This window comes from Natator depressus, chromosome 2, assembly GCF_965152275.1.
Source record: "Natator depressus isolate rNatDep1 chromosome 2, rNatDep2.hap1, whole genome shotgun sequence".
In the NCBI taxonomy this organism is placed as follows: domain Eukaryota; kingdom Metazoa; phylum Chordata; order Testudines; family Cheloniidae; genus Natator; species Natator depressus.
Genome location: NC_134235.1, coordinates 153083031 through 153109429, shown reverse-complemented (window position 1 = coordinate 153109429; position 26399 = coordinate 153083031). Strand labels below are relative to the sequence as shown.

At 41.4% G+C, this 26399-nt stretch overlaps 1 protein-coding gene across 1 annotated transcript in view; it reads right to left on the bottom strand.

The window, feature by feature from the left end:
• The window catches only part of LOC141981580 (palmitoyltransferase ZDHHC11-like), a 90193-nt gene that overhangs the window by 23829 nt on the left and 39965 nt on the right, over positions 1-26399 (bottom strand). The window contains exons 2-7 of the mRNA XM_074943214.1: positions 22124-22345; positions 13476-13654; positions 12419-12520; positions 9649-9773; positions 8015-8170; positions 1298-1419 (exon numbers count right to left, since the gene is read on the bottom strand). Of these exons, the coding sequence (XP_074799315.1) occupies positions 1298-1419; positions 8015-8170; positions 9649-9773; positions 12419-12520; positions 13476-13654; positions 22124-22345 (906 nt within the window). The remainder of the gene's footprint in view (positions 1-1297; positions 1420-8014; positions 8171-9648; positions 9774-12418; positions 12521-13475; positions 13655-22123; positions 22346-26399) is intronic.

The following is a 26399-nucleotide window of genomic DNA, read 5'->3' as shown; positions in this document are numbered from 1 at the left end:
TCCCAGCCAGGGCTTTGTCAAGCCTGACCTTAAAAACCTTTAAGGAAGGAGATTCTACCACCTCCCTAGGTAACCCATTCCAGTGCTTCATCACCCTCCTAGTGAAAACGTTTTTCCTAATATCCAACCTAAACCTCCCCCCACTGCAACTTGAGACCATTACTCCACGTTCTGTCATCTGCCACCACTGAGAACAGCCTAGATCCATCCTCTTTCGAACCCCCTTTCAGGTAGTTGAAAACAGCTATCAAATCCCCCCTCATTCTTCTCTTCTGCAGACTAAATAATCCCAGTTCCCTCAGCCTCTCCTCATAAGTCATGTGTTCCAGCTCCCTAATAATTTCTGTTGCCCTCTGCTGGACTTTTTCCAATTTTTCCACATCCTTCTTGTAGTGTGGGGCCCAAAACTAGACACAGTACTCCAGATGAGGCCTCACCAATGTCGAATAGAGGGAAACAATCACGTCCCTCGATCTGCTGGCAATGCTCCTACTTATACAGCCCAAAATACTGTTAGCTTTCTTGGCAACAAGGGCACACTGTTGATTTATATCCACCTTCTCGTCCACTGTAACCCTAGGTCCTTTTCTGCAGAACTGCTCCCTAGCCGCTCGGTCCCTAGTCTGTAGCAATGCATGGGATTCTTCTGTCCTAAGTGCAGGACTCTGCACTTGTCCTTGTTGAACCTCATCAGATTTCTTTTGGCCCAATCCTCCAATTTGTCTAGGTCCCTCTGTATCCTATCCCTATCCTCCAGCATATCTACCACTTCTCCCAGTTTAGTGTCATCTGCAAACTTGCTGAGGGTGCAGTCCACACCATCCTCCAGATCATTAATGAAGATATTGAACAAAACCGGCCCCAGGACCAACCCTTGGGGCACTCCACTTGATACCGGCTGCCAACTAGACATGGAGCCATTGATCACTATCCGTTGAGTCCGATGATCTAGCCAGCTTTCTATCTACCTTACAGTCCATTTATCCAGCCCAAACTTCTTTAACTTGCTGGCAACAATACTGTGGGAGACCGTATCAAAAGCTTTGCTAAAGTCAAGGAATAACAGATCCACTGCTTTCCCCGCATCCATAGAGCCAGTTATCTCATCACAGAAGGCAATTAGATTAGTCAGGCATGACTTGCCCTTGGTGAATCCATCTGTTAGCTATCAAAGAATCCTTCCTTCTCAGGTGATAGAATCCCTAGATTTCTGGCCCACCATATCAATTTCCAACACTAACTTTGCAGAACTCACAGGCACCAGAAAGATGATGAATTTCTGGAGGCAAGGTCCTACCTGTAGGGGATCCATTCTGACAGATGTATTTTCTGTCACTTCCACATCACTTTCCGGGTCCCTGGTATTCTGTGTGCGTCGCTGCTCTGTGATATAGTCAAAAGTACTCAGCTTCTTACCCACTGTTTACAACAAAGAACACAAACTACAATTTAATTTAAACTTATCCCATGTAGCTATGCAATTTACAGCACAAAAAACTAGCACCACATTTTAAATATATGGGATTATCCAACCTCTCTACACCACCTGAATCAAGGACCCACAATGTGTATTTCTTTTTTTCTGCATTTATATTTAGCACACTCAAAAGGCTGTGAAGTGGTCATTTTGTTTTATCTCTATCATCAATAGCATCTAATCATTGTAGCACTTGGTAGAATTGTATTTCCTTATGGATATTCTATTGTGATAAACTTCAGCTTCATCAATCATCATCATGTGGGATTTGGCATTAGAAACTGTAAATCAACACACTTATAATGATATAACAGTGGAGAAGTGTCCCTGACATGTTCCATAGTGTGATTTGGCTGCAACCAGTTGTTACTGGCAGAATGACAGACAAGTTTTCAAGAGGCTGCACTAATACAATGTTCAGAGCACAGGAAGTCCTGAAAAGATTAAAAGAAATTTTAGGTGCTCACAAAGAGAGAAACACAGAGTTAAAAAGCTTCCATCTAAGCTTTGAATAGCAAGTAGAGCTGTTCAAACTGAGCTATTTCATTCCGGCCATGTCTATGTGTGAAAGTTCTCTTCAATTTCAATCCATGCTGATGGAAACTTAAGTTTCACTTTGGAATTTCCAGTTAGAAAGAAGCCAGTATCACTAAGTACTTCTCCACACAAAGCATGGTCAACCTGTGGAACTCATTGCCAGGGGATGTTGTGAAGATCAGAAGTATAACTGCGTTAAAAGAAGAATTAGATAAGTTCATGGAGGAAAGATCCATCAGTAGCTATCAGCCAAGATAGAGATGAAAACCCATGCTTTGAGTGTCCCTAAGCCTCTGACTGCCAGTTCCTGGGATGACAGGGAATGGATCACTCAATAATTGCCCATAACTGTTCATTCCCTCTGAAGCATCTGGCATTGGCCCCTATTGGAAGATAGGATGCTGGGCTAGATGTACCCTTGCTCTGACCCAGTAAGGCCATTCTTGTGTTCTTAAATAAAATGCACTCAGAATGGCCAAGTTTCAACCCTGAAAGCATGCCAAAAGTCTGTGCAATTTTGATACAAGCTTAACATTTATCCCAATTGATTGTTAATTTTAGCAACTCTGCCTACATATATGATTGGTATTCAAGATGATGATGGAACATGAAACCAGATGAGATTCATGTGGTTTTACATTTCAATAAAACTTTCTTTTGCCAATTTCTACCATCAAGTCTCACACAGTAACCGAATACTGGTACATTTCCACAAGAACAAGGAAAACGTAATGGATCAGGAGTCTGATTTCTTTTTCTCATCCCTTGTCTCTGATCAATACATTTTGAAATGAATACAGTTAAGGAAAAACAAGTGATTTAACTTTTTACATCTGCTTGCTGTACCAGTAGTTCTAGAAGATTTGGAAGGAAACCAAGCCACAAATTTCTTGCTCCCCCATTCCTCCAGCAGCCTGAAGACAAGAGGAAAAAAATCCCTGATACCTTTTTAAGAAAGTTCTTTCACCATTTCCTGTAGCAGATTCTGTGCAGGCTGAAGCATTGCTCTAGAGAAATAGGCTGTGTACACAGGCACCCCTGAAAATTTTTCCCCGTGTACACACATCAAACCCTGTGGGGCCATGCCCACTGCAGCTGATGGCCCCAGCACCTTGCTTGCCCGATCCGTACCATCATCAGCCCTTGCCTTCTAGCCCGGCCCACCCAACTGCAGTGTTACTGCCCATCTTGAGAGAGGATGCAGGCTGTTGGAAGTGGGGCAAGGACGGGCAGGCCCCTGCGGTCGGGGGGAAGCCCTGGTGAGGAGGAGTAACACTGGCTGCTCCACTGCCCCCGGATCCTCCATCACGACAGATGGGCTGTGAGGCCAGAATTGAGCGGCATTGCGACCCACACCCCTATGCATGGAGATCACAACACCATTCACTCAGTTTTGGTTCCACTACCCCCTTGTCACAACAGAGACCTGGTGGGGCCAAACCTGAATGGGTAGTGGGTCAGCCAGTGCTGCTCCTCCTTGCCACTACCAGAGGTATGCACGATTGCAGGCCCCACTGCATGGGCACCTGGAGCATGGGACCAGACATCATGAAACCCCTTTTTTTCCCCCTGTACCAAAGTTCTGTTTGTGTCAGGTCTGGGTGACCTCATTATCCTTAAAATGGACATTTCTACACAAGGATTTTCAGCAAGTACCTTTGCATTCCTTCTGGAAAGCAAGTACAACTGACTTGGTTAGTCTGTTTGGTAGTTCCCACCCCTGGACAATCCCTGTGCTTGACTTGTGGATGAACTGGAAGTGGTTGTAAAGATCTGCAGGAGCTTGATAGGAGATTACTGGGTAATTCTGCCAGGTGTTTGTTTGTTTTTTAAACCAGAGTATTTTCCTTTTTCCTGCACTTGCGGAATTCCTGAGGCCATTTTCACCGTTCCCTGTTGTCACTCTGTTGTTTTCTTTGAGCACCTCACAGCCAACACAGCTGCCCTCAAGTCCAAGCCATGAGCCCAGTGCAGCTCTCCCTGGCTCCATGTGGGGGTCCCGGGAGGAGAGACATATGTGGGGGAACAGCTGAAGAAGCAGCCCCACATTTGTCCCCTAACTTTGGGAGCAGAAAAAGAGGAGCTGTGGCAGAGTTTAAACTTGTGTCCACTTCTAGGATGTTTGAAGGCACAGAAGAGGCTGCCCTGCAGCAAGGAAAAGAGCCTCTCTGGGGGGCATGAGGTTCAGGTGACTCAGGAGGGGGCTTCCGGGCTTGGAAACATGCTGCCCACAAAAGCAGGAGTTAGAGCCATAAACCTGTCAATACCCTGCCCAGCTACAGGAGTCCTCTCCCATGAGCGACTCCAGGCCCATTTTTCTTTATTTCAGGGCACTGTGTAGCTTTTGATCCCTGCTTGAGAGAGAAATAGACCTGTGGTGAACAAGCAAGCCCCACATATAGAGGGATGACACCACCAAAAGCGTTCATTGTATTGCCTCCACCAGCTGGCTGGGAGGTACTATTCCCAAACATCTGCATTGATTGACCAAGAATCAGCAAACTTCTCTCTAATCATAGCCTGGCTAAGAAAAGTAGATATAAATGCAAGTATACAACAGTGTAATCTTAAGTTGCACTAAAATATAAATGTTTTTTTTCTTTGTCAATGTCTTTTACATATACTAGTTTATTCTTTTTGGGTGCATTGCAACAATTAAGTGCACATATCTCAGTGCTTCAAAACGTTAGAGTGGAATTATGTAGTCTCAGTAGCAATTCCATAGTTAAGGTGTTAAGACTTTTTCATAAAGCTAAATTTTATACCATCTGTCTTCTAACATCCATCAGAAAGTGTCTTTCCACTTGAATTTTTGTATGTTTGATGTCCTGACAGAGAAGAATCATGTACTCTAAAGCTAGAGATGGACTATGGCCATTTAAGATCTGAAACCTCCAAAAATCACTAGTATTTCGTTTTGCATAAAGTTTAACTTATTTGCCATCTCACATAAACAAATAAAAACAACAACATTAACCTACGAATTCTAAATGTGTTGCATTTACTAATCCTTAAGGAGAGTTAGCAAACAAGGTTCTATTAAAAACTTTGCTGGGAAGTTAACTGAATACTGTGTGCACTGTAGGGAAAAACATTCCAAGTGCTTCAGAAATTCTTCACAAAAATTATAGCTTTCATCAAGAACCATGCATAGTTTTGAGCATCATAAGAACTTTTATGCATGGATAGACATTTACGACTAGATCATAAGCTACAGTGACAAATCCTGTACTGCAGAGAGTTCTATTTGATGACACAATAAGTCACTTCCATCTCTTCTACAAAGGAGAACTGACATGAAAAAATGAATCATAGCATTAGGTTTGCATTTATAGCAAGTGATTTCAAAGGGTGATTGTGGGAACGTACTATACATTTCCCAATTTTCAAATGTTTGTTTGGAATTCAGATGTTCTAAAAAATGTATGTTAAAATAAATAAATCTTTATTTACCAGCTTTACTAAATTAAAGGTTTTCTGGAATAGAAGTTTTGTGGCTATTAAATTCAAAGAATATTTGCAATGGTGTGAATATCATGGATATTTAATTATATCCTCCAACCTACCTACACAGTCCAAACAGTTAATTTTCAAGAGGTATGTGAATATCTGTTTCAACAGGTATGGATAATGTTTAAATGTATCATGCTTTGCCAAAGCAATCAAAGGATGATTAAAAAAATATTATAAAGGTCAAAGTCTGATTTGTTGAGTAGTCGCATGACTATGGCAAAACATTGTCAAGAAGCACATTTGAAAAGGTCAAACGCCTTGGTAATAATTATTTTAGTACTACCCATACTCTGGACTTTAAAAAGAAAAACACGAAGAAAGCTAGGCTACCAGTGAAGTACTCTGGAACCTTTAATCTGATCAAATACAGTAAGAGGGGAAGAGAGTCACTGTAAAAAGCATAGAATGCTGTGGATTTCAATAAAGAGGCACCCATGTCACTGGTAATTAATCAACTGGTTTCCTTCGTGAAAAATAAGAAACACTCAAAAGCTCCCAATTTTTTTTTACTTAGGTAAAAATATCTACACAGAGGAAAAACATTACAATTAAAGTATGGAATGCAGTTTTGCAAAGCACGCTGTACAAGAGAACCTTTTAACATTTAGTGTACTTCTTGACATGCCAATATCTAGAATGCTTTTCCAGCTCAGATATTTCATGGTGGTAAAAATGTCTTTGCTCTGGAAAAGGAAAGATTTGAAGCTGGTTGTGTTTACACCAGGGGTGAGATTCTGTGCTATGCCTCAAAAAGAGGTGCGGCACAAAACTTGCAGTCCAGGGTGAAGGTAGGCTGTGGTGGCATTAAAAGCCACCTTTGCGCCCTTCCAATCTGGGCAGATGCAGGGTCTGGAGAAGCCCCTGGGGTAGTTAGATGGGCCCCCTTGGCTCTCTGAAGTTTAACAGCAGCGTCCCTGGTCTGCCTTCTGGGCCACAGTGGTGCTTGGAATTTCTGCAATTCTGTGTGCCGTGGCCCCACCCCCAGCACATTCCCCATGCCAGGGCTTGCAAAAGGGTCCTTGGAAGATGGATTCCTGGCTCTCTTTTGTAGTGTCTCCACTGGGAGAATTCTCCCCCAGCTGGAACCAGGGCTTTTAGGGCTCCTTTGTGCCACTCCAGTCCTTTTACCTGGCATAAGCAGGCTGGTTCTTCTCACTCCACATACTTGCAAAAACAGAAAGCACAACTGGCAAGATCAATTGGCCATATGATCAAGATCAAAACGCTATTACATCTTACATATCACTTCAACTGAAGTGCATTTGTGGAAGTGAGGCAGGAAGAGGTGATGATCAGGAGAGGGGTGGAAAGAGGGAGAAATAACCATAAAGTAAAACAAAAGAAGCAGAGGCGCCAACTAGGCAGGCTCAATTCATAAGTTTTGAAATTACATGTACTTCATATTATTTTGAAAACTAGTTAGGAAAACATATTTGAAAACAAAAAGTATAAATATTTTAAATGGTACTTAAAATGTATTTATTTTGTAATTGCAAGACGATGCGTTAAGTGATGCACTGGCACTGAATATACTCTAGATGTTCTCCTCTACCCCAGTAGCATATAGAAACTTTCAACTTCACCGTACCTAAAAACATACGTTGGATGCATTTGCATTTTATTGTTAATGAACTGCCGTGCATATCCACCAAAGCAGTGGACAATTAAAAATGAAACAAACAAATATTAAAGAAAATATTCTTCCAACACTTCTGAATGTCTGCATGTCAAACAACATGCAAATAAGAATCAAGTTCTTCTCTTTGGAAAACTGAAAAGTTGAAGGGACACAAGATTACAAATATTGGTCCGTATTGACCAAAGGAAGATACTGAAAGATAGTTAGCTACATGAAAAGTATATATTTGTAGATTAATAGATTTTTAAGGCCAGCAGGGATTATGATTATCTAGTCACAAACTATCGAATTTCACCCCATAATTCATGCATCAAGCCCAGAACTTCTCATTGAACTATCATATCTTTAGGAAAGACACATAAACTTGATTTTAAAATGCCAAATAAAGAGAAGCTTTGATCCCTCTTTAGACCCTCTAAAAGTAAACCCTTTAAAAGGAAGCAGAATTATTTCTCTCCATTTATAGGAAGAGTATACATTTCATTTTGTATGCAGGATTTTCCACAGGGGTGATGTTCACTCTTTGATAATTAAGCTAATTCAAATAATCAGTCTTCGTCTTTTTCTGTTATTGGTAAATTTTCTGGCCTAACTGCATTTGTGCATGCAAAATGTAACGTATTATTGGGGACATAGTTGCCTAACACTTTCTGTTATAACTCTCTGTTATCAGTTGCTTATAACTAATGAGCTTTGGCCACTGAGGCTGAAGTTTTCCATACTTGGGTTTATAGATATTTAAAACAAATTAAAAAGATGGAACCTTTATAGTTGTTGATCGCAACAGACTGAGAAGGATGTTCCTGAAACAATCATTGCCCACCTGCTTATAGAGAAATATTACATACAGAGGTAAAGATGAAATATCAACAAGTGTCCCAGTAGCAGGAGCGATGCAATTCCCAGGAGCACAGTGATCACTGCTATAGTCAGGATTCCAGCTGCTGCAGTCTCCGCAGGAGCAACAGGAAGAAAGGCCAACCATGTGTTGTTTCCAATGACTCCTACCAGGGCAAAGTAAAGGGGGAAAATAAAACACTTCATCCTTCTGGTAATGGAAATAGGAAAAACCAAGTTACCCACAGTCTCTCCTACAGCTCAAGTAACTGTCCCTTAACAACTGGGCTTTTTGACTGTTCTTTGCACAAGGCTATTCACCTCTTATTTGTTTTGATTTAAAAAACTTTCTAAAACAGAACCAGAAGGATAAATAGACTTCCAAGCTCTGTTTACTTGGACTACTCATGGGTCCTCAAAAACTGAAGATTGGGGAGTGCGGGAGTGTAACAGACTGGGGGTAAAATTTTCCAAAGCAAGTAAGTGAATTAGGAGCCTAAGTCTACTTGACAGTCAATGGGACGTATGAGGCTAAGTACTTCATCACTTTTGAAAAATGGTACTTAGAGGTGCTTTTGAAAATTTTACCCTAAAGCACTGACCCAGCATTTCTGGAGATCTGGATTCACATCTTGATTCAGGTCACAAATCCAGTGGTTTGAGCCTGAGCCAGACCCAGCTCACAAAGTGCTGGCTAACCATGGCACAATTACTTTCTGCTCAAATTGAATCTCAGAAATGGAATGGTAGGAAGGTATTACAGATCGGGATCAAGGTATAGCTAGAAGAGTTACACGGGGAAGCTTTGCATCACACACATCTGGTTCCAGCAAACCCTCACTTGAATGAGTGTCAGATAGACTTATACTTCTCCCCCATCCACCCAACTAATTTCTGGAAGTCTAGAAGTCATACATCTCTCTAAATCTACTAAACATGTGGTAAATCATTTAAAATCGCCTTGTGTTTAAATCTCCATTTCCAGTGTTATGGAAGACAGAAAAATTGATATAAATATCTTTTTTAGATATTATGTATTTAAGAGTATTTCTCATAGAGCTAGAAACAAAATTTAGATTAGGCCAGTAGAATATCTGAGTAATTTAAGGGTATTTAAAAGCACTTTTACATTCTCTTTCTACATATCTACATGTCTACTCCTAAGACATATGTGTGCAGTAAAATTCCCCTAGTTGAACATGAAGACAGTTTAAATGCATACGCTTTACACAGTAAGTTAGTTGACTACATAGGCAAAACACAGCAGCCACTGTGGGACCCAGAAGTCCATCATATACAGGGACTTGTTTTATTAAAGAACCAGGTCAGGAATATGGTGGTCTGTACATAGGGGTTATATTTCCTAATCTTGGGGAAAGGTATGAAATCTTTAACTTTCACCAAGAAAACCATAATAGAGAGGCAGAAAAGAACTCACTTTAATTTCTCATCTAAAGAATGACCATCTTTAACATCCCAGCACCCTCCTAGCACTGCACTAGTGTCAACCAACAACGTTCTGACCAAGAAGTCCTATTGACATCTTCTTTCAATGAAGTTTATACATAACTGGATCTCTGGGAGCGTACCATTAGATAAACTACGTCAAAAGTACACAATATATTTTAAGTCAGTGGAAAAATACTTTCAAACTGAGGTGCTGTGCGTAGTTGTGCTGGATTCACAAAGTACTGGATGAAGACATAAAGGATCACCAGTATCAGGAGGAAGACACCAAGTACAGCAGAGGCAACAGCATTGAAGAAAAACCTATGTACATAAGAGAAACAAAACACTATACTCAGAGGATGACCAGGCATGCAGCTTCACAGAAATGAAGCTTTTGTGAACTTCCACTAATTTAAAAGAACAGTATTTGTTTATTTATAAAATACCTTTCAAGTAAAAAATACAAGAATGAAATTATATCAATCTCAGTTAAAATACTTCATTCACATCCCCAAACACACCCACCCACACACACACAAATGAACACTTAACTCCCTCCACTCCTCACAGGCCACCCTCTCAAGCAAAAGCCTGTGTAACCTTATGCCTTTAGGCATCCACTGAAGGTAAAATAAATAATTGTGCTCTGTTGGTCCAGTGGTATGAGTTTCAGTATCTTTGGCTGCTCACCAAATATAGCCTGCCTCCAGCACCCAGATGTTTAAACCTGATAGCTTGTGTTTCTCAAATGACTTAAGCCAATGGAATAGAAGAGGCAAATTTGTAAATTAGCCAAGAGGGAACCAAACAACATAGGACTTCCATAGATGAAAACAGACAATCTGGGTTGTACCGTGATAAGGGAACCAAGGTTCACCAGTGCTGTCAATTGTAACTTCAGTGGCTGTGATGGAAGAGAAGAAAACTTTTTTGTCTCCATTACAGCCATTGCATAAAACTTCAAAAGTGATTTATGATATGATCAATCAGATTTAGAGCTTGGTTTCTGTCACCAGCATTTAGCCTTCTGCTCTTCTCTTTCCATTACCTTTATCACAGGCTGCCTGAAGAAAAGGTTGACCTGTGAGGAAGGTGCAAAGCTGGGGGTATTAGAACTCTACTGACAGTAGAGGACAAATAAATCAGTGTCTAACCGGACCACTGAAAGAATAGCACACATGCATTGACATTGAATATTCTCCCTTAAAGAGCTTTGAAACCCTACTGGGCCACCTGTCTTTGTGGTTAAGCAAATAAAATGGTTCCACTGTACCAGAGAGAGCAAAGGATAAGCCCTGATGCCAAACCAAAATGAGAACATTGACCACCCCCAACCCCTCCAAATCAGAGATAAAATCCAAAGCAAGCTAGCTTTAAATTTAGTGCCAAAACCCATACGGGAGTGCCCCATGGATGTCATGGTATAATATGACATCTAAGGTCACTCCTGAAGTATCATCCACATTTGCAGTGGAATCACCCAGAAGAATAAGCCTCTGACTCCAACACACGGTTGTGGTACTTGGTCACAGCTACACTCTAAATCCCTTATCCATCCACTACTGTCCAATAAACCGTAATCTGTCTCAATGGGGTATATTCCCCCAGAGTATTTTATAATGGCAACAAGATTTTTTTCCACCCAATGACTCCCAGGCCATCTACAACACACCTGTTACATCATGGGATTGGAAGCTTATACCCCAGAGCCATTTGCTACTAGCCAGGGTAATGGGACAAGGTCAAAAGATTGTTCCACTCACCGACCAAATTAAAATAAATCCCTCTAAACATAGCCCCCATTCATCTCTCTAACATACACTAAAGAACCTCACCTACTTGTCATTTTCTAGAGTCTGTTTTGAACTGTGGCAAAACAAAGAACCACTCGAGTTACTGTGGCTTTACTACAAAATATAGACTCCAGTCATTTCCCACTCACACTCCTTTTGCTACTCTTCTGTTCAAACAATTCAGCTTTTTCTTTTCCATTCAGCTTGTGGCATTTTAAATGTGAAGAAGAATTTACACAATTTTCACCATAAATCATATTCGGGGCTGAAGCAGCTCACATTTTGTTCTACTCTTTTTGTAAGTGCTCACATATATATCTTTATATATCCATAGAGTAGGTAGCAGGCTCTCACTCTAGACCTTCTTTCCACATGACCAATGGTGGGCTACTTTAAAATGGTGGGCTACTTTACAAACTGAAGACTGGCATGTAGAATTCAAAAACAAGGGGGATTTGGTAAAATAAATATCACATGGGTTTGCTTCAGTCTATTTTACCTTCCTTACAAGATATTAACTAGAATATTTCATGCCTAAGTATATTGTATGCATTTCTTTTCTTCACTCTGTTCTATATAGTATAAAATCCAATAAAAGAAAAAAGGAAATTAATTTCTTTACTGTATTGTTTTTGGACTGATGCTGCAAATTTGAATAAAAATGAAATGCCTATAGTACAACAAAAGATATTTTTAAAAGCACAAGTTTTATTAATTGCAGGATAACAACAATACACTTAGTACAGATCAAACAATACCAGCTAAGGACACTTATTTAATTCAAAGATCAAGGCCTGCAAGATAAGAATTAACTCTCAGATTGATAGGGGAACATATATCTGCCATAGCTATTGTGACTAGAGATAGTGGTCAAGCAACTTCATGGCTAACACATAGATTGGTACAGTGGACTTATTAGAAACAACTGCAAACACAGTAAAAACTAGATGTTTCTGGGCCATATGGAGGAGGAATGGGATATATTTAAAACTGATTTCCCAGGGGCTGCTGAGATAGGAATGCTCCCTCCAAATCAGCCAATCTCTACCAAGCAGTTAAATGTCCTCAAAGGGGGGTGAGGGGTGGAAAAAGCATCTGGTTCATTACACTTAGCTTCCATTGATTTCTTCATGGACAAATCAATATTATCAAAGCTAGCCCGTATTGGCTTACCAGTAATTTCTGCCTCCCACACAGTTATTGAGCCACTTACAGTGGTGATCAAAGTCCGCAATGCACTTATTACAGGCACTACAGTGTTTGGCTTTTGGCCCTCTAAAAACAAAAAGATATAAATAAAATGGAATAAGAATTAGTCAGCAAAACAGGCCACACTTATGGAAACATGGGTAGTCTCCAACAGACAGATGTCTTGTAACAGGTTTATATATTACCCCCAAAAAACAAAGAAATCACAAGCAGTCCAAGACACATAGCCCTTCCCATCTCCCACAATTCCTCACCCCCTCGGCATTCTAATCAGGATTCCTCTGGCTGTCCTTCTATATGGCCTGTGCACCAGCAAGGAGAGAGAGTCTCCCTGCTCTCAGTTTGTGTCTGATACCCCAGGATTCCTTGGCGGGTGGGAGGAGCAACTGCAGATAAAGTCCCACTAAGGCTATGTCTACACTATGTCTTATGTTGGCATAAATGATGTCGCTCATAGGGGGGTGAAGAAATCATCTTCTCTCCCCTCCTGTCCACCCCCCCAGCAACGTAAATTACACCGATTTAAGCGTTGGTGTGGACAACATTATGTTGGCCAGAGAGTTTCACAGGGATGGCAAAAAGCACACCCCAGGGCAACCCTCCTGCCAAATTTCAAGTCCCTGCTTTGAAAGGACAGGCCTTCAGCAAAAAAGTTTTTGAGAAATTTTTTTTTCTAAAAAACATGGACAGCACAATTCTCAGAAACAGCCGAATCATGTTAGCTGAAACATTAAAATCACCCTGGAGCAAACCTCTGGTATGGAAAATTTCAGCCTGAAAGGTGAAGTCTGTGAAAGTTAAAAGCAATTGAAAATAGGATCTTATAAGGGAATTGTCAGCCAACTTCAACTATAGATGGTGCAAATTCAAAGCCACAAATTTCTTACTAACAGGTCAGTTTCTCTCCAATCTGGCCAGCAGGAAAATGACTTCACAACAGCAAAGAAAAATATAAAACACCTCTGGATTTAAAGAAAAACAATCCAGATCTTTTTGATATGTTTTTACTGCATAAACTTACACGTCAACTTCACAGAGATAACAGTGCTGGTTCTGAATGACGTGCTTGTGCTTGCCTCTGTCAAAGACTGGCATGGGGCTGCTGTAGTTTTTCTTAGCCAGCACATTATGATCTGCTGGGTCAATGGTGATAGCAACAAGGTGAGCAACTAAGTGATGCGCAAAAAGGACACCGATCACCTGCGTTATTGTTAGTTAAGGAGAAATTAAGTGTTTAGGATAAAGAAAACACGCAAAGATGAAGATCTAGGACGTATCCCTTTCAAAAGCTTTTGCCCAACACGTGTTCCTGTGCCATTTTAAAGACTCCCCCGCCCCCCTTATTCAGTGGTTGTATTTTTGAAGACAAAGGAAGGATAAACTGCACTATGACTTGTAAAATGGAAGAAATGTAGGTCTAACTTCCATGGCCTATGTTCCTTCTCTCCCTCGCCTCCCCGTTGCCGGTACGCATTTTCAATATTACAAATGAGTAAAATGCATTTCAGTTTTACTTTATCTTAACAGAAGGGACAACTACCTTCCCCTCCCCTCCCCACCGCCACAGTTTTAACTAATAAGTGGCATGCCACAGTATCAGAAGAGTTAGAAACAGAAACCACCAGGTTTATCTACTAAGGGAGTTCAAATCCCCCTGACAATACAGGATTGTTCTTGGCAGCGCATTTTTTTGGTGTTCCGTCCAGGCTATTTTTGTAAGTCCCACGGCACTGGGGCCACCATTACGTCCTTTGAGAAACTATTCTACAGCCGCATAAAGCGCATCTTCAGATTCTTTCCCCTAATTCAGTGTAATTTTGCCTCTGACCATTTCTATTCCTTGCCTATGAGTTGTGACAGATGCCTGTAATTACTGCCTAATATTTGCAAATAGGCACTCCTTCAGACTTCAACATGAAGAAGTCCTCTGGACTTAACAGGGAACTAACTAACAAGGTTCTATTCAAATTACTCTTGAAACCTTTTTAGACTCAATTCACCCCCTCCCAAGATAAAAGCCACAGAGGAAATCTTGGGAGAAAACACCAAGAGGATTTCAATACATTGCCCTGATAGGAATCATATTTTACCCACACTCCAAGGTTACCAACTTTCAATTTGATCACTAGTCTTGTGATATTTGTTTTTTTCCTTAAAGCCTCAGCTCCTGGAGCCAGTTGATTAAGTGGGACTTTAGGAGAATGGGTTGGAAGCCACAAACCACAGACTATGGGACATGAACTGGCAGTCAGTAACTTACTGTTATCCCTTTCCTGAGAGGTAGTCATACCGGGCTTTGGAGTTACTTGTTAGAAATGAAGTTAGTGACAAAGATTCAGGGTATTTCTTATTCCCATTTATTTATTTACAAATGTTCACACAAGTCATGTTTACCTGGCATAGAGCAAACAATTCCAAGAAGTTCAATTGCGAAAAAACCAAGTCAAACCATCGCCTGCAAAGCAGCTCCCTTTCTAACTCTTGATTGATCTGTGTCCCACTTTCCGCATACTGTCTTTTCCACATCTCCCTACACTCTCACCTGGTGAACTTGTCATCCCCAAATCACATGGCATGACCACTAAAATTCCAAATGCAGAGCATGAACACTCAGTCTCACCTGAACTAGCTAACCACTTTGTCTAGCTGCTTTGCAACATAAGAAAGTAGTTCAACTATAACCAGCTCCCCAAGTATTCCAACCTCTTGCTACAGAAGTTAATTGTGCAATCACTAGGTACTCACACAATAGCAAGAGGCAAATGGATTATCTTTTCGCACTGGCTGATTCTAGTGATGATTACCTCCCCACCCACACAATCCAAAAAAAAAAAAGTCAAGACACCCCACCCTTGGGCACCACACAGTTAATAGATTATTTTGTGCTAGGCTTAAGTCATAGAGAGAGTCATCAAACTGCTGTAGTTTAGTAAACGAGCAGAATTCATTTATGAAACATTGAGAACAGCTGCCACACCATGTTTTTGTTTTGTTACCATGGTAGCAATTACCAATACTTTTGAAGAGAATGAACACTGTGACATGACAGAGAAGGACAATGGGAAGGTGTGTTTTCTTGACCAGAGCAGGAAGTCTCATTGTGTGCCCCAAAGCAATAATTTCCTACATTGTTTAAAGTAGAATTCTTCTCTATTAGAAACAGAACAAGCACTGTATCACAGTGCTAGATCTGATTCAAGAGTAAACAAAGCCCAGAGAGCTAGAAAAGAAGTTACAAGACTTTGCCTCTTCACAAGTCTGCACTACAGTTTCAACTTTGAGAACAGAAGATAAGGAAACTCAGTGTAATACAGAAAATTTTTTGGTATGATACAGAACAAAAAATTTTCCTGGATACAATATTTCTAACAGAGCACTAAATTAAATCTTCTTTCAATGTTTTAAATCTTAGTCTCTGAGGCTGTCTCACAGGCAACATCAGGATATATTACATGATTTTTTTAAAGTTATTTTGAAAATGATATAGTCACAGACAAACAACCAGCAGAATTCTAAGGTGTCCCTGGCCTGTAAGTCTTCCTGCCTCAAGAAGGAGATAAATGAAAAGCCTTTGTGTATGCATAACTTGATCAATTTTTCACCCAGCAGTTCTTTAAATAGTAATTTTTATCAATGATGTGTTTCCCAGGTTCAGGAGGAATGCATCATCTAAGCATTCTTCAAAAAGCAGAGAGATTGATCTCCGAGTGCATGGGCCAAGAAATATACATACAATATACTCTTTTTTTAACCCCACATGCAGAGCATGCCACACGCCTCTCACCCCCTCAATACACACACCCTTTGTAAGGCACAGTTTGAACTCTGGATCCACTCCCAAATGCAGTTTCTTATTCACCAGAAGGGAGCAACTGGGAAGCTTGCAGGAACAATTGCTGAGAATGACCTGTAACCTGCCTTAACACAAGTTGTTATTGCCACACAAAGCTTGCCAAAATACGTGTGTGTACCTGAGATTCATGAAGTATGCTTTGTATAGTCACACTTTTTACATCTTAGATATGCAGAAAATGTCACATTATTAAGTGCTCAATCTTAAGATTTCTTCTATTGAAGACTAAAATATTAGTTTTCCTAACCCATGTTTTTATGGAATTGCAGCACTTTATTATATAAATGTGTATTTTTAATATAAAAAGTGATGTATTCATATATATAAAGCATACATATATACTTCACACTCACACAGCTACATTATATACGTACACACAGATTTCCTTGCATGTTACATAACATAGGTTTTCCAGCTATCCCACTCATTGCATGCAAAATTCTTCTCAGAATGGTACATACAGTATCCAAAAATTTTCATTTAGATAACCATAAGCTACATTAGACTATGCAGTATAGCCTGACACATCAGAAAGATAAACCCCCATGAAAAAACTGACCTACCAGGGCAGTCATAGCAACAAAACTTCCAATGATACATAAAGGCTCAGATCCTCAGCTGAGGTAAGTCATTGCAGGTAAATCAAACACATAAATCAAAAGAGATATGCTTATTTACACTAGCTGTAGATCTATCCCAAAATTCTTAGACCCTATAAGATTCTTTTTTATTCGAACATAAAGGGGGGCAAAAAGTTTGTTTTAATAAATTTGAACTCCTCATCTGACCTACCACTTTCTTCCACAAATGCAAATAAACCAATTCAGTTTGAAGCTAAAACATTTCTTACTTCGCTGTCAAAAACTAAAAATATAAATTTTATCTTCCATTGTTTCCCAAAATTTGGCACCAATATTTGGCAGTTCTTCCATTAGAAGTCTGAAATCTTTTGTCCTAGTTTGCATTTCCTGGACCTCATCAGGAAACATAACAACATGATGACACTTAAAATCAGCCTTCTTTTAGTTTTGAACTTGTTTCTAAAACACACAAGTTTGATTCTTATTAGTTATTAGATTGAAAAAAAATTAAAGTTCTAGAAGCCACTCTGTCTATGCACCCCTCTAAAATTTCTATATATTTGGAAACAAGAAGCTTTTTCTATGGTTAAGAAAGGTTCAACTTTCATATTTAAAGCTGTTAATGATATTGACAGGGCCAAAAGAGGATTATCTTGATCAACTCCTTAAAGTCTAAAAGGCAAAGGTTGGCAGTGCTGGATTTATTATGCAGAGGCTCCAAACTGATGCATAGCAACATTAGCTTGAACTATTGTACTGGAGAGGGTCCTATAAAAATCTGCATATTGGTTTTCATTTGATTGTGGTCTTTAAAGAGATCTGTATGATCTCTCTGTTTGTTCCACAGATATGCTGTAAATTTTTTAGTTATTATCTGAAATAAAATGCATAATTTGATCAAAACAACACATTGAAAATGTGATGTCCATGTGCTTAGTGTAATCCCTTTCTCACAAGATCTAGATGAACTAAAGCCAGTAGATCATCTGCACAAGAGAAAGGACTCTTCTTTAGAGGAGGAAAAACCACTTCCAGACAGTCTCTCTCACCACTGCCCAGGTCACTGGGATTTAGCAAGCAACTGCTTCCTTAGTCCTATATTACCATGAAAAGGCCTTACCTTGGGAAGTCTTTCAGAGAGGGAATGACCCCCAACTTTAGTCAAATCAGGATTAAAAAAAGCTGTCAATTTATCGAAGTAACAGGAAGGCAGAGGAGAAGGGAAGGCAGAAATACACTTCTCTCACACTTATTAAAAGGGGAGGGGAACCTTCTCTAAATGAGAAAAAAAATTCCAAGGATTCTCAGGCTCCCCGAACAGCCATTTATTTTTCAGATCTTTCAGGAAACACCCACCTGAACCTCAGGGCAGTAGCCCTTCCTTTTCCCCAAACAAGCCCTAAAATCTACTCTCTAATATGCAAGAATATCAATTTCCTTAACAACCAACCAACCAACCACCACCAAAAAAAAGCCCTCCATTGCTTTGTTCCAAGGACCCTCCCCCCGGCTATGACAGCACCAGCAGGACCCAGTAAAGACCACGGCAGAGTGGACTTCAGCAAGGCTCTTATTCTTTTCAAACATGTGAACATGGTATGCAAACTGAATTTATCAGCCTTTTTTTTTTTTTTTTTTTAAAGGAATTGTTATTTCCTATGAAGTCGGAAAAAACAAAAAAAATCTTTGTTGTAAGATTATATTGTGTTTCCCACGTAAATCTCATTTTGACTAGTAGACGAGATACACGGCACCACTAATGCACTGTTTTCCATTATAAACACATTTGACTACACACGTATTTTATCCCTTACTGTAAGAGTTATCATGCTGTTATAAGAATACTGTATTGACATCATATCACTTCCTAGCAACAATCTGTGTTTAGTATATAAATAGTACATAAATTACTGGTGTATTGATGCTTTCCCTTTCACAACATTGTTAACTTCCACCCCCATCTCCACCCTTGCCATCTCAGTCACAGGAATTTCAAACCAGTTTCAAATGTCCCTGTTTGGAGATACTATAGAACTCAAGACCCCGATTCGCGATTTAATGAAGAGCAAGCACTGTGTAAAGTAATCTGATTAGAAGCTGCTACATGTTACTGAAAAGCTCACTATAAAAATGCTAGCATTTTGTAAGTTTGCTATCCATTCTGAGCAGTTACTCCTGAGTTGCGTTTTGATTCTGCAATGTGCAGGGTGCCCTTCAGTCAAGGAGCACTGCAAGTGAAAAGTACACCACAGAGTTGTGCCCCAAGTCTCTTTTGCATTAGACCAGTGGGGGTGGCCAATCTTTCCAGCCTGAGGATCAAACAGAAGATTTCACAAAGGTCAAGGGGGCTACAGTTGGTACTTGGGAGCAGATTTTCTTTTCTGTTCCACTCTCTTTGGAGCACGCAGGCCATGGCTACACTTCAGAGCTCAGAGCGCTGCGGCTGCTTCAGCGCAGCTATGCCGCTGCTAGTGCGGACGCTCCAAGCCGGCGGGAGAGAGCTCCCCCATCCAGTCCCCGTGAGCGACAGGAGCTATGTCGGTGGAAGAAGCTCCCCTGCCGACATACTGCTGTCCACACCAACACTTAGGACGGTGTAATTTACATCACTGAGGGGGTGGCTTACCCACACCCCTCAGCAACATAACTTATACTGACTTAAGCTGTAGCGTGCACATAGCCTTAAGTCCCCAGCTGGGGATTTCTCAGCAGGTGTGGAAACAGCGTAGTGTGCTCCTACACCTCTCTCTCCCTACAGCCCCTGGCACAGAGGGCATTCCAGGGTCATGAGGGAAGGGAGAAGGGATGGAGCACACGGCTTACCCTGCTAACATGTGATACCTTGGCATCTCAGGGTGCCTTAGTCGGCCCTGGGACAGAAAGTCAGGGTGCAGTAACTAGCTGATGTTTCTCAGCTTCTTTTTTCCCCCCTTTCCCTTGGGCATTCCTGGGTGGCTGGGCCAGGGAAGGACTTTGCTGGCACTTCCCCCAGGCTCAGGCAGAGTCAGCCAAGCGCTTATTCTGCTCTTGCTAGGGCTCCCACTACCCTGGAAGGGAGCAGCCAGAACTCCTCTCCCCTTCCTTACCTCTGACGATGGATACGACTGTGTCACGGTAAAATTAGGCAAACTTCACAGAGCAGTCATGGTAAAAATGTACAGAGTCAGGGTATGGTCATGGTGGGTCTGAAGCTGAAGAAGTCCCAGAGATGTGATTTGGTCACAGAATCCGTGACCAAATCACATCCTTACCTATGACACAACAGATGCTCAGAGCATTCCCAAGCTGAGACTTGTGCTAGAGCTGGCCACAATTGTCAGCCAAAAATATCCTTTCTTTTTGGTGGAAACAAAAAAGAATGCAGATTTGGTGACAAAACATTTTGCTGGATTATTTGGTCAATAAAGCACCCTAAAAAAATCCACCACCACCCCTATCAAAGTGTTTCGTTTTGATATGTCTGTAATGAAACTGACTTTTTGGCTCCAAAAAACGTTTTGTTTAGAGATTTCCTTTAAAATTAAAAAATGTCTGAAATCAAAACAAAATGTTTTGCTTCCAACTAAATGTTTGTTTGACACACAACAAAGATTTCAGCTTTTTGATTGCTGAATATATATATTGATTTTGGGCCAACCCAAAACTAACTTTTTTTAAAAAAAGGTTGGAATTGCCAGTGAACCAGAAATTGACCCATCTCTAACCTGTGCAGATCCTAGTGCTGCAGAGGAGGGAGTGAGAGGCGGCAACCCTTGTGCCGCCTCCCCATGGTGACCAGGCTGATTAAAAACACTTCAGTTTAAAAATCCAGAGGGTGCTGCTCAAGGGGGACATCTTCAATTCAATCGAATGCACATTTTCTTCTTGATATGTTCACCTTCCAGGACCACCGTTTAGTATCTCAAAGGCCACACTTTCTAATCTGAATTTGTCTGGCTTCAGCTTCCAACCATTGGTTCTTGTTATGCCTTTCTATGCTAGGTGAAAGAGTCCTTCAGTGTCCATTATTTTCTCCCTGTGAAGGTACTTATGTAATCAAGGCACCTCTCAGTCTAAGAAATTACATGGATTGAACTCTAAATCTCTCACTCTACAGTGTTTTCTGCAGCCCTCAAATAATTTTTTGGCTCCTTTTTGCACCCTCTTCAGCATCCTTATTAAAATGTGGACACTGAAACTAGACAGACTATTCTAGCATCTAAAGACCTCCCAACAGCCCTGGGTTTCATGGGACTATCCTGCTTTGACCATGGCTGGGCTTGGCTCCCCACTCCACATGTTGCAACCCACTTCCCCTCCCATTGTCTTGCAATCCTCTCCCTGTTCTCTAATTTGCTCCTTGCTCCCACCCCCACCTCCTACAGGCCTTACCCAGCCCCTTTCCTCCTCGAGCCTGACACTCATTCAGAACTTTGGAGCTGAGCCCAGTCAGCCCCACAGGACAGGAGCCACCACTATAGAGTAAGTGCGGGGTGGGTTTGCTCTGCAACTCTTCCCCTTGGGCCTCCTATCCCATCCCATCCTCCCTGGGGCAGGATCTGTCCCCGTTAGCCACTGGGAATGTTGGGAGGTATGCATCTGTCTCACCAATGCCATCCATGGATGTAAAATTAGCTCCCTATTCCTACTCCGTACTCACTACTCCCCTCTTTATACACCCAAGTATCACAATAGCCCATTATTCCTTTGCCGTAAATAGTTTTATGGTTCTTTATTTCCAATGTAAATAATTTTCCAAAAATAAAAAAAGTGATGGAACACCAAATTTCTGTGGAAGGTAGGTAACTCTGGGCTGAAGTGAGATGTACGATTGGGAGTGTTTATCAATATACCAAAAAGAGTCCTTCAAAGCAGTGGAGAATCTATAGCCCCGCACCTGACTGCTGAGCACCTCATAGTTTAGAACAAGGCTCACATCAATGACCTGATCCAAGCTCACTGAAGTCAATGGATAGACTCACGCTGACTAATGGGCTTGGGGTCATATCCAATATTAGTTGGCAAAGAGATTTTTTTTTAAAAAATATGGTCTTTTGCAGGAAGTGAATTTTTTATATAAGAACTACTATAACAAAACCACCCTCACTAAGTGTGGTTAAATATACAATTGGGGAAACGTACTCCACTCCTCTAATGCACTAACCCTTATTTATAGCATAAGCAGCGTATATGTAAATTTAACCCAGAACCTATGCAGAGCATGTCTTGGAAGGAGAGGAAATAAAAAAAGGATACAGCATAGGCAGCATACTTCCATCCGTGGGGAAGCAAAGGTATGTAGATCCCAAACCCTACAATGGCCAGGTATGTGTAAAACAGCAGAGCAACAAACTGAAAGGTGTGGAGTGGTAAAGACCAGCCGTTCACCCTGGAACGCTGGGGTGGAGAAACCAAGTCATTTCTACTGTTCAGCTGTTCAGGTCCTGTCCGCCTTAACTTCCTGCCATAGCAGTTCATCTGCAAGAAAGCAAACAGAACTTTATATTCCCTGTTCAAAATATCTTCTGTGCTTTTCAGAGTAACAAAATAAATGCTACAACGTAAAGGGTAAGGGATGCAGACAAAAATGCTGTAGCATTCTCTCAACATTTCTCTGTTGTGCTGCAACATTTTCTTGTTAATTCTGTTCTTGTACAACTGAGTTTATCTTCCACCCAGTCTCGAACCAGACCCAATTTGCAAATTACATTGCACTGATCCCCTTGTTTACAATGAGCCGTATAATACTCTTGTGAAGGAGTTCACTCAACAATTTAATCATAAACCTTTGATAAGCAAAGCAGGTAAGCTGTAGCATGGTACCGATGGTAGGTATCTTGGCTATACAGGCAAGGCTCTACAACTATTAGACAACTCCCAATCCTCATTGACACCAATATTATATTTATATTCTGCTTAGTTCTGTTCCCTACCCTCTTTTTCACCTGCTTATTTCTTCAGCATTGCAACATATAAGTAATCCACAAATAGAAGAAATAAAAATCCACTAGCATTACAAGTGTGTGTTCAATATCCCTTCCATAGTCTCTTTGGAGCATTCTAAAGCTGACGGATCTCTCAACCCAGTGTACAGGTCACATTTAACAAAGCTTTTCTGGGAGGCGTGAGGGCATTCCTTTACATTAGATGGCACTATGGGAAACATGCAGTCACACATAGGATACCATGCACGGCCTGTTGACATGTGTTGCCACCTATGTAGAATGGGTTAAGAAAAAAGTAAGGTAAAGTCCTAGTGAGTAAAACAAGCCTATATATTTTTATACATTAAGACAGCTATTAAATGAAATGTCACAAAAGGAAGAAAGACATGAAGCTTCTATGATATGTATCAAATGTAGACTGAAAGGATGCTCATCCTAGAGTATGTGGTTAGGAGACTGTTTGATTTTAATTGAAAAAAATAAATAAATCACAGAATAAGCTACCAAGCTAAAAACATTCCTATAAAGTCTGCAATCAAGTGTCCCTAGATTCTTAAAACACACATATAAATTTTCCATTAAAATATTCATATGCTATGAAAAAGTTAAATACATATATTAAAACATAAGCCCGTAGTGAAAGATAGGCAAATTTGCTTTTCTTTAATAACCAGCTAATAACCAAGAATGATCTCTATGCTGACAAGAGTTTTGATTTGATTAAACAGATACAAATTCACCACTACTGACATCCAAGGTGATTGAGGGAGAGAGATAGTAACAGATTATTTTCAAGCCTAAAAAAACCCAAACTTATCTAACCAGTATAAATAGATTAATACAAAACAAATGTAACTAACACATACAGAGTACTCACTTCAACTATTTTTCCTTATCTTTACATCTGAAGCTTTTCTTGCTGAAGGCTGAAACCTTTCTTTGCAAAGAAAGAATCAAACCCTTTCAAACAGCATCAGGATTTCTCAATGATGGAAACAAAGTTTGTCTTACAGCATTCTGCTGCTGCTCACCAATGTACATTAGTGAATTTTGCACACAGATTTCAAATCACTGGTCTCCATTTATTTTAGGGTATTACAGCATACAGGAAAAATCCCCATTAGCTTCAGGGAAGAAATTTTGTCTTAAAAGCAGTTTTGTCCTGGAGACTGCTAGCAAATGTCTGTTGAAGGATAATCCGGCACATTTAGAACCTGCAGTTATATAATGCTCGGCAGAACTGACATAGCTCAAGTACCAAATTCTTTGAATTATTAATAAGAGAACCTCCTCCAGGCACAAAGCTTCCTGATGCAGTGGCTGTACAACAAATACCCAATATTTTGAATACTCATCTGCCTGCCTGCCCCACGGAGTCTTTACAGCTAGTATAAATACCTGCTGAAATTCTGTTTGAAATCTAAGATAAAAAGGCAAACACAAACCAAAGTATTTTATTCCAGGATTGTGTAATTTCACAGAAACCTTAGTAAAACTAACTGAAACCACCACACACCTCTGGAGGAACATTTACTTCCTATTCTTTTTTTGCGGCATTTTAGCCACATGGTAAAACTTTAGGGTGTGAGTCTAGAAAGTGCTAAGCTTTGGCTTAACAAATTTGACTTCAGTTGATGTATTACCATACGTTTCCGCTCAAGTTATGGCATCACTAAACACTTTTGAAAAACCCCTTCCCGAAGGGCTTCTGGTACTTAGAGACCTACTCCCAGGGGATCACATCCGAACTTACCGTAAACACAGTATTTCAATTGTATCTAGCTTACACAATTTAAAATGCACTGTACTAAAGGCCAAGAAGGCTTTTATTTAACCATAGCATACACACACAAATATGAATTTATCAAAAGTACACATCATGTTGTATATAATCATAACTGATTACATTCTGCATTTAGGGCTGCCAACTTTCTGCTCACACAAAACTGAACAACCTTGCCCCACCCCTCCTCTGAGGCCCCCCCTCCCTCTGTCGCTTGCTCTTCCCACCCTCACACACTCACTCATTTTCACGGGGCTGGGTCAGGGAGTTGGGGTGCGGAAGAGCGTTCAGGCTCTGGCTGAGGGTGCTAGGGTGGGGCCAGATACGAGGAGTTCAGGGTGCGGGAGGGGGCTCCGGGCTGAGGCATGGGTTGAGATGGGGGCGGGTAAGGGCTCCGGTGGGGGGAGCTCTGGGGTGGGGCCAGGGATGAGCGGTTTGGGGTGCAGGAAGGTGCTCTGGGCTGGGACCAAGGGGTTTGGAGGACATGAGGGGCTCGGGGCCGGGGCCGGGGCGCAGGAGAGGTGTGAGGGCTCTGGCTGGGGGTGCAGACTCTGGGGTGGGGCTGAGGGGGTTGGGAGGGTGGGAGGGGGCTCAGGGCCAGGGCAGGGATGCAGGAAGGGTGTGAGGGCTCTGGCTGGGGGTGTGGGCTCTGGGGTACAGGAGGAGGCTCCAGGCTGGGACTGAGGGGTTTGGAGGGCCGGATCAGGGGGTTGGGGCACAGGAGGGGGTCAGGGTTGCAGGCTCTGGGCAGTGCTTACCTCAAGCAGTTCCCGGAAGCAGCGGCATGTCCCCCCTCCGGCTCCTAGGTACCGTCCCCGCAACTCCCATTAGCCACTCCCAGACAGTGGGAACTGTGCCGGCAATGCCTGCAGATGGGAAAGTCTGCAGAGTAGCCTGGCTGCACCTCCACCTAGGAGCCGGAGGGGGAACATGCCACTACTTCCGGGAGCCGCATGAAGCCATGCCAGGTAGAGAGCCTGCCTTAGCCCCATTGCACCGCCGACCAGAGTTTTTAACGGCCCGGTCAGTGATGCTGACTGGATCTGCCAGGGTCCCTTCGCGAGCTGGTGTTCTGGTCGAAAACTGTACACCTGGCAACCCTATCTGCTTTGCTACCCAGGAATGGTTGTTTCAGTTTTGCTGCCTAGATTGACAGAACTAAACACACTTTTGATCACATGTCTGGCAAATAAGAGGACCGCAAATTTTAAGGAGCTAGTACTCTTCAGACTTGTCTGTATAGCACCTAGACTGCTGTTGGTGTTATGTAAATAATAAGCAGGGCTTGAAAACCCACCTGGCTACTCCCCACTGGTAAACTGGGAGCTTTCCCCAGTACTCATAGGGGCCTAACCCATCATTTTCTGTACAATTTAAGCTTTCATTTAAAAACCTTACAAATGTGAAGAGTGTAAACTTATGCACTGCTGTTCCTGAGTCTGCATAAAAACCCCGGCAAATCCTCTGCTGCAGGTCAGAGCTTTTGCCAAACAGCAGCAAATCAGAAGACTTTATATTTATGGTAAATATAAGCTGTGATTCTTTGCTATTATTCAGAAACATGTGGGCAGCAGTGAGTGTGTCAAAAAATCACGTCAGTTTCAAATTGCTGCTGCATCTGGCAGGGAAAAACTATGAGTAGAAGCACCACATGCAGGTACTGGAGTTATTTACCGGGGAGAAATTCCCCTAAATGCAAAGGCTGTAGGACTGATAAAGTATCAGACATCTTTTCCTCACACCTCCCAGTCACAGCAGCAATGAAATTCTGTGGGGAAATGTAATTTGGGTGAAAAGCAGAAGG